Raw genomic sequence first — 12,222 nt, forward strand, 5'->3', positions numbered from 1 at the left:
CCTGGAGTGGAGCCAAAGCAACCAACAATTGTCATTGTTATATTCCAAACAAAATAATTCTCACTGACCAAGCTGCTAATGTTGCATTTGTCCGCAGCCTTCATTTCCAAAAAAGAACACAATGCACCATTTAGGATGTTATTAAACATGCCGGTATTTTTTCTTTTTTTGCATTTTGTTCAGTTGCCATCGGCAATGCAAACTGAACTGTAAACTTAAAACAAAGGTATAATGCATATAGAGTCTACCCACAGCAGTTCAAAAAATGTAGATCAATATAAACGACCAAACCTTTGCCCACTATTAATTTCACCTATAACGTACACAACTCAATTGGGGGGAACTAAAATGATTAGCCTTTCCAATAAACCACTAAAAATATTTTAAAAAGCAGAGGTAAAAAAAAACGACTGAGAATATGTGGTTGCACAAGTGCGCACACCCTCTCACAATTGGGGATGTGGCCAGTTTTAACAGTTTGACAGTAATAAGCAAACCTCTTGAAACTGGAAAATGGTAAAGAACCAAGAGATGATCAATATTTATTAAATAACATGCCAGTTGACACATGATAATTGTGCCATAAAAACAAGATTGTTTCAATTCTATGCACAATAATGTGCTGTCCATAATAATCATCTTAAATTCATCTGAAGTAAATGTATCTCACGTACCATATTTTTTTAGGCCTGCTCTTAGAAGCATTTAATATCAAGGCGCACATATACGCCCACTATACGCACTATAACAATAAGGATTAAAACGTTAGCAATGCAATGTAGCCCACAACACATTGCACACAACTGACTTGATAATAAAGTACAGTAATCCGGTCGCAAGTCTTCCGCAGTATATTTTGTCACCATAACTTCATTCAGCACCCAAATGAAAAAAAGTCTGTTGAATGGGAGGAGTTCGGGGGTGGGCGGTCGTTCTCGTTAGCCTTCCTTGTCCAAGTATTCCAAGTTGGGGGCATCCAACCTCTGCTCCTGATTGCGATTCTTTGTGAATTCCTTTAGCATATCCATGATCTCTCCTTGGTAAACCTCTGGGGTGGGCTGAGCCTCTGTAAGAAAAATAGGAGAGTGAATCAATTCTTTTTACAGTGATACCTCTTCTTTTTCACAAAATTGAAACTTTAATGTCTTGAGTTTCTTTTCCTTTTGCGTGTATCCTTAATATTCCTTCACATAAAGATGGCATGCATAAAATCTGTATAGTGGTTTGGTAACTTGTTTTTGGTTCATGGCGATCTGTTTGTTTCTACGCTTGGTATTGTTTCACATGTTCACTAATTGTCTGATTAAGTGAACTTTGTTGAGCGACTATCCTGTTGAAAGTGACAGAAACCTAATTATTTAAAATTAGAAACTGTTAATGAGGAATAACTATAATGAAAAAAGAGAACATGTTAATGGGAAAATATAGAGGTGGAATTGCTTCCACATAAGCCCACACAGACATGGGAGAACATGCTAACTCCACAAGAAAGGCTCCAAATGTGGGTGTTCAGAGCATTACAAGCCTATAAAACAGCACATTTCAGGAATGAAAAACAACAATGAAATGATTCTTTCACCTGTTGCCCAGTAGTAGATGTCCCAGTCATTGCTTGGTTCATTGATTAGTCTGTCATACTGCTGCAGCTGGGTCTCACTCATCGTATTCAGGTATCGCTTGGCAAAAAGGCTACAGAGGAACAGAAAATCACAAGCCAAAGTGAAAACCTATGAAAACATGCTCAAACTTTAAACACAACAGTTGGCACAGTTACTTGTACAATCTGGTCACACCAAAGATTTTAGCATTAAAAGCAGAGGTGGGCAAATCCGGTCCTCGAGGGCCGGTATCCTGGATGTTTTATATGTCTCCAAGCTCCAACACACCTGATTCAAACAATCAGGATCGTTATCCAGCATCAGCAGAGCTCGGTGATGAGCTGATCATTATATAAATTATCCTGGACATTGGCGCTCAAGGACTGTAATTGACCACTACTGATTTAAAGACATAGGCCACAAGGTATGACCCTCTGAATCTACTGTATGTAGGTGGACATACGGTTCTTTTGGGGCTTTAGATGTTCTGTATATAACTATGTGCATTGTAGTATGTGGTGTAAAGCAACTTAATGAAATTAAACAAAAGTACAGGCAGTAGTTGGATGGGTTCTTTAATTACCTGAGCAATATGCAGTTCTCCAACATGCCCCTTTTACGGCTCTCGTACAGCAGGCGTCGTCTTTTGATGTCGATGGGCTCTCCGGGCTTTTCCTCCCAAGGGGGCAAGGGGATCTCAATCAGGTCAGTCCTGGCATCATCGGGTGCATCGCCACGGTAGCAACGGTTCGGTGCCAGGCCCGTGATCACAGGTCTCCATGATGTCTGGCAGATCCCTGTAACCAGCTGATAATCATAGGCATAATTAAAAGAAATTGAATTTTAAAGTGCTCAAACATTATGTGCTGGAATCACGTTTATTGTAAATTGAACTTGGATATCCATAGCATGCAAGAATATTTTCATAAACTACAGTCACACCTGGTGAAAAAAAGTAAGTCAAGCTAATGCTTATGGATGAAATTGTAATATATAACGACCATTTCGCTGCTCATTTCCTCGTTCTCTTTTAAGTAAGCCATGGAAAGGCGAATCGTTTTGTGTTCTTTTCAAAGGTTGAAATGAGCTTAAGTGGCGATGTCGACATACATTTTGGGGCCGGTTAAAGTGTGATTGGTCCCTGACGTGACTCGCATTAGGGCACGGAGGGGCGGGCGCGTGGCCATACTGCTAATAATTACTAGGAGGCGATTTTGAACTCCTTTGGTTGAAATCGATAAAATTGACAATTATTTTAAGCTATTTTCTGGATTTTAAAAACAGCTTGTTGTTGAAAAATGGACAACCCCGGCTTTAAATGTGTGGTCTTCCCGTCTTCATTCAAACGCACGCATTATCATATTAGGGGGTTCTACCAGTTACAACGCAAATTAGAAAATATAGTGGTGCGATGTCAGTTTAGTATACACATATTTGTGGTACGTTTTGGGGCATATAAAAAACAAGCGTACTGGTTTGTCTTGCAGTGTCGGAATACAAGTCGTCAATGACATAGCAGCTCGAGGAGAGTTGCATAATGTCTCGTGGATGCATGTTGTACAACTTGACTGCTGAGCAACTATCCAAGACAGTTGTTAGCCCAATACATGAAAATACAAGACAGTATGCAAAATACGTACAGTACGTATGTAATGTACAATATACATGTACAATAATACATATATAAATAGAACTCACTCTTTTCGCGATAACGGAGGACAGCATTTGACCTCGCTGGCGACGTTTTCCGCTTCAAAGTACTGGCGAAACGTCAGAAACAATAAACGCCCCCTTACGACACACACCTTGTGATTGGCCCACGCTAGACACGTGACGCATTGTCGCTGTTATAGCTGTTGCGTTTGTCTCAGATAAAGTTCTCATTACAAAGTCACCCATGCAAGCAACAAAGCTATTGGTACACAACCGCGTTTGTAATCAGATGCATTCAAACGTGTCTGTTAACTTATTACGGCATTCCCTTCCCTCGCATCCGATCAAGGAGTGGGAACCATTGTTTCTTATGTTGCAAACCGGTACCACTTAGCAGATACACATGACCTGGCAGGTACGTTAGCAACACTAGCGTCAGGGGCCCAATGCGAAACTGTATCAATTTAATTAACCAGTGGAAAGACTTGTGCATTGTTTGCATTAAACTTGATTTTACCTGGCATCGTTTTGTTGTACTACGCTTATATACGAATGCACATTCATTGTTATAGATCCGGTCCCAACGTTTGCTAAGGTTAGCTTATGTTCGACGTCAACAAAAGCATAAATTTGGTCCAGCATATATTTTCTCATTTCGTTAATGCTACACGTAGTGTAAATGTGCATATCGAAACTCCCCAGCAGAAAAAAGAAAAATAGAAACGGCATCACGGTCATCGTCATTCTTTGAATGATCTCTGGCCCTCGTGATGGCTGCAGCCGGAACGAGTGAATCCAAGACGGCAACAGCGACCTTGTACTGCGATTCGAATCGAAACAACGAGGTAAGCCTTTTCTTGCTTTACTGCGAAAGCAGAAACAAATGATCCGTCTTTGATCTGCAAGAATCTTTCTGTCGAAAATGTATCTTTAATTGTAGTTTAGTTTCCCTGTTTCTGTATTGAATCATCCCCATTTTTTGGAAAATGCAAAAGTTCGTTTCCGATGGTACACTTTTTATTAATTAATTATTTACCCAGCAAGCATTTCCCCAAAATATGACGATCCTCTGCAATGCCATGTAGTAGAAATCTTGAGGAATCCATTTACTTTTGGTTTATTGACACTGCACACGGATGAAATGTAGAAGATGATCTGAACTTTCTAATCTCACCATAGGATTTGGACAGAATCGATGAGGCAAATGACCTCTTCGATGATGCTGTACTTTCTGGCTCAGTTGAGCAAAGCAAAAAAAACACTCTGAATTCAGATGCGGACAGGATAACACCAACTAAAGGGGAGGATAATGTGGCCACGGTGAAAGCAGATGAAAAGGAAACAAACCAGCCACGAAAATTCTCATTATATATAGGGAATTTCTCTTGGGTAAGTTGTCCACCACATATACAGTATATTAGATAAGTAGCCACATTTCAAAGTTGACACAGTGTTGGTGATATGCTTGAAATGGGCACATTTCAATGAAACACATTTCAGTCTTTTCACAATTTCTTAAAATAATCTGGTTCCAAGTGGAAACACTGTGATTTCAATAGAAAAAAAAATATCATTGTTCCTTCACTTCAGCCTAATTTGAGTACATGAATGTCATTGGCTTTGATCACTTTTGTACATTGGGAGGAAAAATTATATGAACCCTTTGGAATTTCTTACGGTATGGAACGAAACATCAAAAACAGTGAGAGCACATCTCTGCTCGGGGTGTGTGAAAAACAAATGGCACTGGGCATTGCTCGATATAAAAGGGGGCGATACAAAGCCTTACTCCACTTGGTGAAGCTTCTGCAGTGTCTGCGCAAAGAAACTAATGTACGATCGCAGTGGGAAAAATTGCTTGGACATGGTGAAGCCCACCCTGACCACCAAGCTTCGGTTCGTGCGCTTTCCGTTGTTAAACTAGTACATTGCTGGGATGCTTCAATGAGTGACTGTGTATGTGACTACAAAAAACACGAGCGTGCGCTTTCATTGCCGAGCACGACCATTGCGTAAGATATTGCAAGATAAAATGGCAATGATGAACCTGTCGACTATTTCAACAGACACGGCACTGCTCCTAAATTCAGTCAGTATTTCTAAAAGAAATCTTATTCTTTTATTTATATATAGATAAATCTTTTGATTTTATTCATACAGACAATCTTGCCCAGAACCGATTTCACACACAGGTATTTCTTACTTTAAGCGATGCAACGCATTGCTTCACCCTTTGGTGACAAAAGTGTGCAAGCTGCCTGTTGTAGAAGACCACTGCTGTAAAGTAACCAGTACCGATGTCCTTCTCATCCCCTCATGTCCGCAACAATTTAGTGGACATCTGACAAGGACCTCATGCGCTTGGCCCAGAAATTAGGAGTGAGGGATATTGATGAAATCAAATTTGCAGAGAATAAAGCAAATGGCCAATCAAGAGGGTAAGTGATTTTTTCTTTTGTTTGAAAATGTGAAAAAGTCTGAAAGCCTCAGTTAGTTCATGTATGCTGCTACAGGTTAGGTTGATTTCGGTTTGATGTTGATGCACATCTTCATCTCTTTACTACAGCTATGCAAAGGTGGTGGTGACTTCTGAAAATTCACTAAAAACCCTGTTGGAGAAAATTCCCCAATGTACTCTGGATGGCGAACGCATCGACTGCCGTTTTGCCACTTATCAAAACTTCAGTATGTTTGAAGATGTCGCGAATAAACGTGAGCGTACCATCATTTTCACACATCAACCACATTGATCGTGTTGCAAATGTTACCTCGACTCACAAATAGATTTCTGTTCTTCACAGGATTCCCAATGCGCAGTAATTCCAAGGACACCGATACGCAGGTGTCCTCGTCAATTTCTTGGGACAACAATCCTCCCAGTATACCTGCTCAATTTCCATCACATCCAATTAGAAATGTATTTCCCCCACATTCCAGCCCTTTCCCTAGTCAGCCACCCCCTCCGTTCCCACCCGTGCCACTCAACATCCCTCCACCCCATCTGTTTCCCCCTCCACCTTTCAACGCACTGAGCCAGCCCCCCCCAAGTCTGCATATAAATCCAGCCTACTTCACCCCAGCACAAGACAGACGCACAAGTCATGCTTATGGCCAGCAAAAGTGAGGATGCTTGTAACTAAAATCTTTTTCCAACCATAATTCATTATTCATTGCTATGAAATAATATATTACTGTTCTCATTCATCAGCTTGACAATATTTCCTGCTGCCGGTGTAAAAATATCTTTGTATTTTGCAAATGTTTCAGGGGGGAGAGAGATTATGAAGAACTGTTGAACAGAAATAGAGCCGTGGCTAGCAGCGCTATTACCAAGGCTGTGTCAGGTGCAACGGCTGGTAAGTGCACCAGATCCAATTAGATTTTGCTGAAAATTTGAGACATTCTTTAGTTTAAAAAAAAAAAAAAGAAACATGTCCTACTGAAATAAATATGAATCTTGGGGTGCAGTACTATGACAGTGTTACTCAAACTTGTTGTTGACTATTAAAATTCAACTGTGTGGGCTTTCCCAACATCTTTCTAATCTAAGTAAGTGTGTGCTACATATTTGAGCCTGTCTGCTGCATATTCATTATCAACACTCTTTAGACACTGCACACATGTTTGTAATTACAGGAGACCAGAGAGTGGCTATGGAAACGCTGCTAACGGCCATTGCCATCATCAAGCAGTCTAGCGTGTATAGGGATGAGCGCTGCCAAGCCCTCGTCACCTCCCTCAAAGACTGCCTGGTATCCATCCAGGGAAACTGCGGCTACAGGTTTGTTGGCATTTGCACGCTTCATACCTTGTATGGAAATTGCATACAGTCTTGGGATTCACACAAAATAAATCACATTAAAAATTAGGGATGTTCGATACTTTTTTTCCCCCCAAACCGACCGTTACCAGTACCGATACCAATCCCAATTAACAGATATCACTAATCATTTTGATCCATAAAATACCTTTTAAACCAATGAGGGATCAAATAAAAATAAGGCCTATATATCCCAATATATCGTTTTCCTTAAATTTGATGATGAAATTAATAGCAATGTAATTATGCATAATTCATATTGAACATGCAATAAAATAAATTGAAATAAAAAAAATAACCCACAGATATCTACTGGTGCAATGCATTTAATTAATGAAATTATAAGGATGTTAATCCTTTAATATTTGTTTTTGTTGCTAATAGTTTAATCGGTGTTATATTTACATTTGTTTGATTTATTTAGCATTTTTTTGTGTCTGAAATAGTGACATCCAGGTCCATTCATACTAAGCATCAATATAATTTATATAAATATACATATACTTAAAAATTGCATTTTAATGGGCTTATGAGAGGGTAGACATGAATGCCATACACTGTATGGCACAGTGAGAAAACATTGTGACAGCCATACATGCCATTTAGTTCCTGATAGTAAAACGTCCACAAGAGGGCGCCATAGTATCTGCTGCTGTAGTGAATACCGTTAGGTTGAAATAAGGCCAGAATCGAACCAGTATCACACCTGATATAGGAACTTGCTCATCTCTAAAATAAATTTTAGATAAAGCATACATTTTTATTTTTAATATCAGATGAAATTACTACACAAAGAGTCAGTCAGACTTAATTGGAGCTGGTTAACGGACAAATTGAGTCGTCTGTCAGTTATTTTATTTCATATTTTTATTTCATTTTTTGATAGCTGTGTTATCACAAAAATGCATTTATACATTAAGAACTATTTTTACTGTTCATATCAACTCAAATGTAGCTGATATGGTTGTTAACACTGATGGTACATAGAAAAATGCACATGTACAGATAACCAAATTGCACACAAGTAATTACTCAAGCATTGACAACACCCAGTGCGATCAGCAGACGCTTGTTCAGAATTCACACAACTAAAGCAGACACCATGCTTAAAATGTGCATATCTCGCACAAATGGATCTGTCTTATCACCGCTGCAAAAGCTAGCTCATTGTCGCATATTTGAAGTTCAGAAATTCGGGTGATCGCATTCACACTTGCGCGAATAAACTTTCAGATCAGAGGCTCCAGCAATTATATCGGAGTGGATTTATTCTGAAGCAAACATGAAAAGGCAGCGTTAATTCTTGAATATCGTATCACCGTTTCTATAGGAGTAGCAGTCATTCTGGAGACCGGGACAGAGATCGGGAGCGAGAAAGGGAGCGCCACAGAGAAGGTTCGCCTCGTTGGGAAGGTGCTGGAACATCAAGAAGGCACAGAGAACGTTCTTGGAGTCGAGAAAGGGACAGGGAGCGTTCACGGGACAGGCACAGAGATTACAGAGAACGCTATCGCTGACTTGGTAAGATTGTACCCAGCACATCTTTGTAAGCCACTATCACACTTGGATCGCCATCAAAACCAACAATGACCAACTGGTATGTCCGCCTGTACTTTTATGTACTCTGTGTGGTTCTATTGATGACTCAACCACCAGAACAATTGCATTTCATTTTATGTAATGATGTCACTTGGAATTGCTAATTGCAACATGTAATAAAACACCACCAAAGGTTAGCTTTGTACAGGTGTTTTCAGAAAGTATTTAGACCCCTTCAGTTTTCACGTTTTTGTCTTTATGCTTAATTCGTTTTAGTTTTCTTAATTTGTTTGCAAAACTTTGAATTGAAACTTCAATGAAATTAATGCTTTTGCTTTGACTTGTAATTTAACTCAGGTCCATCTACCTCTTGGTCACCTTTGACATATTTGTAATCCTTGATTAGAGTCCATCTTCTCAGAAGAATTAACCACATGTGATTTGCCTGTCTACATAGGGCCTCGAAGCTGACCAAGTGTATCGGACCAAAAACCACCTGGTCATAGCAACAATTTCAAGAAGTTTTGTCTCAAAGTTCCTTATGTCCCATTGTTTGGGTTGCTGAAATGCTTTGTCAGGTCCAAAGCTTGATATTGTGCCTTTGAGAATCAAATGTATTAAGATGTGGAATTACCTGAGTAAAGTTTCATACATTTGAAAAGTGGAGAGTTTAAAATTTTGAGGAAAACAATGTTTTGAGCATAATGCTGAAACTATTATGAGGGGGGTAGAATACTTTACCCTTCTTTTTTAGTGGGTTTTTTTTTTTTAGAAAAGATGCTAATTTCTTTTTACACTCCCGATGACATGCACGAAGGATATAGGCTTTTGTTCCGACACAACCTTGTACAAAGACTAATGATGTATTCCAGAAGTCTGTATGGTTTCATTCTGCTCTTACTGGGCCTTTGAATTGTTCAAAGGAATTACTGTGTGTATCGTCATACAGATGAGATTCCTTGCATGTGCAAGACACCTAAATGTATTTAACAGTGTCATTGTTGTCTTTTGTAATATAAAACAATTCCCCAAACATCTGAATGGTTTGTTTGTCGGGCTTGTAAGAATTTGTTGTTTTACCAAAGAATTGTCTTATTTGTTTATAGTTACTTCTTATGTCAAACATAATTCTCCACGATAGAAAACGATTGAAGAGCAGCATCGGAAGACTCCAAACTAAACATGCACCCATATGAGCCAACTGTAAGAAAATAAACTACAGTCATCACTTCTTGGTGAGAAATGTATGCATGTTAACATGTAAAAGAGGCTTAAAAAAGGTCATTACATATATTGGAAAATGCAAAAGTCTGAAAAATTGCTTTTTAGTTTTCACCAGCCTGAGTTGATTTTGCAAAATGCAACAGTAACAACAAACAGTTGAAAATTGTAGTAAAATTTATTTATCTTCTGCCCACCCATTGTTTTTGTCCTTTTTTATTTTTAACACAATACAAAAGGTATAACACAAAAGGCAATTTGGCATTTATCAGCTTTATTTTAAAAAAGAAAAAGGACTGTGGTCAAAGCAACATTTGCATCAAAATAAACCAGATGAATCCAAACAAAGAGCACACTCATTTAAGGAAGCCAGTTGCAGTTACTTTTCCAGGGGAGCATAATTCAACAACTTCTCAATAAGATCCACATGTGACAGGAGCATCCTTCGACAGCAGTATCTCTTCAGGCCCAAGGCATCAAGAGCATCACTGAATATGTGAGAGGTAAGGGTTAGTCTTAATCACATAGACCGAACAAGGCCGGCTGGAAATAATTCTATCACAGCCAATTCAAGCCTGAACGGTACATAACAGAAAATAATATGCTATGAATAACTTTGTTTAAATTGTTTCTCTTACCCCTCAGTGTACTCGGCCTGGAGTAGGCCAAGGTACATCTCCCACTTGTTACCGACGATCTTTCCACATGTGAAGCACCGCACTGGGATGATCATTTTTAATACACCTAGAGACATGCACATCTCAATTCCAAACTTCAAAAACTCGATACCCCCCTCCTAAAAAAATCTAATGATTAGCCAGAGCCATTTAATTTTAGGGGGGAAATACTTTAGTATGGCCAGATGGCATTTAATAAACTTACACCGTCTGACATTTACAATTGTTAAAATAAAATATGAAAGTGGGGAAACGATGAAAAAATACGAGTAATTCGAAAAGAAGACGGCAAACATTTTTTTCACGGTACTTTACATGTTTATCTAAAAAAGAAGAATCGCTTAACTGTAGAAGTCACTCATCTTGTCCCCAAAAATGAACATGGGCGTTTCGAATTTTAGCGATGACAAAATGCTGTATTTGTACTGTTAACCAGATAAAAACCATAAATGTATGTTGTCATAATGTTTGAATATTATTACGCCGGTTCCGGAGTCAGTTACTGGTTAGCTCATGTGAAGCTAACAACAAACACCCGTGGTTTGGCCATGACGTGAGCCCCAGCGTGTTTCGCTGACTTTCTCTGTCCTCTATACACGAGTTTACGAACTATTTACAATACTTTTCCAAAACAATAATGGTCGTGTTTTACTCACCCTCGGTGGTTCAGTTGCAGTATGCCCAACAAAGTAAAATAGAGACCAAAGAGCTTTTCACTTCGCTAGCAGAGTTCTTCGTTCGCGATACAGAAACACTGAAACACTTCCGGTATGATCATTCAAAATAAAAGCGAATAACTTCCGGTACCATGCTTCAAGATAAAAGTCAGAGGCGTCTGAGGCCATGTATATTGCATGCAATGTGAGTGACATCCATTACGTTTATTCTGACAATACAATTGTAAAAGCCTAAATATTAAGCTATTATTTTTCATCTATTATTTTTTTCCCTGTAGAGGTTTGGTATTTTTACAGTTGGTTGTGCTGCTGATATTGGTAAAATATTCACAAAAAACACTCCAAAAGGCACTGTTCTTTTACAGAGCACTCAGATGAACATTTTTTGTTACTATTCCGCAGACATGATATTTACATTAAGTTTAGATTGTATGTCAATAGTTTTCATGTCAAAAGAATTTTTGTTAATAGAAAATAACTATTTAATATAGCAAATAAATTGGAGAATTCTTATTTATATAAAGGCCTCAAAAATCAATTACATTATATATATATATATTTATATATATATATATATATATATATATATATATATATATATATATATATACACACACATACATACACAGAATGCCCTTTATTGTCATTATACTGTGTACAACGACCATCTATCCGCTTCTCCTCACAAGTGGTCGCGGGCGTGCTTGGGTAGAGCCGAGCCCAGCCGTCTTCGTAGTATCCAGCCAATCGTAGGGCACACAAAGACGAACTACAATTATATATTGCAATTTGTGGAATATGAATTAACCAACTAAGTCCACCTTTTTTTGTCTTCTTATCCCTCTCAGAAAGCTTTCTTTGTATTACCACTTCCTGTCAAATGAAAATTATATCATTGTGCCTAAGGGCTCCACTGGCACAACTCTCATGTTTTCTGGGTTTGGTCATGTGATGTTCACAATTAGCATTTTATAGAATATATTTTTTTTTTGTCCTGACTTCCCCTTTAATGTAGGGAAGCCAGTAGCAATCCTGAA

The 12,222-nt window shown here is 38.6% G+C and overlaps 3 protein-coding genes across 5 annotated transcripts; 1 reads left to right on the forward strand and 2 right to left on the reverse strand.

Annotated features, from left to right (window-relative positions):
• Window positions 1-512: 512 nt before the first annotated feature.
• Window positions 513-3,409, reverse strand: sdhaf2 (succinate dehydrogenase complex assembly factor 2). The gene is made up of 4 exons (XM_088296291.1): window positions 3,297-3,409; window positions 2,182-2,405; window positions 1,580-1,689; window positions 513-1,066 (listed from the first exon to the last, which is right to left on the reverse strand). Exons 1-4 carry the CDS (start codon window positions 3,321-3,323, stop codon window positions 939-941), a joined length of 489 nt encoding a protein of 162 aa, XP_088152417.1. The 5' UTR covers window positions 3,324-3,409; the 3' UTR covers window positions 513-938.
• A 71-nt stretch (window positions 3,410-3,480) lies between these two features.
• On the forward strand, window positions 3,481-9,643 carry LOC148336838 (cleavage and polyadenylation specificity factor subunit 7-like). 3 transcript variants are annotated; one of them, XM_088296290.1, is made up of 9 exons: window positions 3,481-4,096; window positions 4,431-4,640; window positions 5,586-5,689; window positions 5,818-5,963; window positions 6,053-6,371; window positions 6,519-6,607; window positions 6,888-7,032; window positions 8,402-8,592; window positions 9,068-9,643. In XM_088296290.1, exons 1-8 carry the CDS (start codon window positions 4,022-4,024, stop codon window positions 8,586-8,588), a joined length of 1,275 nt encoding a protein of 424 aa, XP_088152416.1. In that variant the 5' UTR covers window positions 3,481-4,021; the 3' UTR covers window positions 8,589-8,592; window positions 9,068-9,643. The 3 variants fall into 3 exon arrangements, with proteins under 3 accessions (XP_088152416.1, XP_088152414.1, XP_088152415.1); XM_088296288.1 differs by having other exon boundaries at window positions 3,481-3,666; window positions 3,954-4,096; window positions 8,402-9,643; XM_088296289.1 differs by having other exon boundaries at window positions 3,481-3,666; window positions 3,957-4,096; window positions 8,402-9,643.
• A 445-nt stretch (window positions 9,644-10,088) lies between these two features.
• polr2l (RNA polymerase II, I and III subunit L) lies at window positions 10,089-11,320 on the reverse strand. The gene is made up of 3 exons (XM_088296292.1): window positions 11,165-11,320; window positions 10,470-10,575; window positions 10,089-10,319 (listed from the first exon to the last, which is right to left on the reverse strand). Exons 2-3 carry the CDS (start codon window positions 10,562-10,564, stop codon window positions 10,211-10,213), a joined length of 204 nt encoding a protein of 67 aa, XP_088152418.1. The 5' UTR covers window positions 10,565-10,575; window positions 11,165-11,320; the 3' UTR covers window positions 10,089-10,210.
• Window positions 11,321-12,222: the final 902 nt, after the last annotated feature.

The sequence above is a fragment of the Idiotropiscis lumnitzeri genome, chromosome 5 (genome assembly GCF_059441095.1).
Source record: "Idiotropiscis lumnitzeri isolate Australia: NSW breed Sydney's pygmy pipehorse chromosome 5, RoL_Ilum_1.0, whole genome shotgun sequence".
NCBI classification, from domain to species: domain Eukaryota; kingdom Metazoa; phylum Chordata; class Actinopteri; order Syngnathiformes; family Syngnathidae; genus Idiotropiscis; species Idiotropiscis lumnitzeri.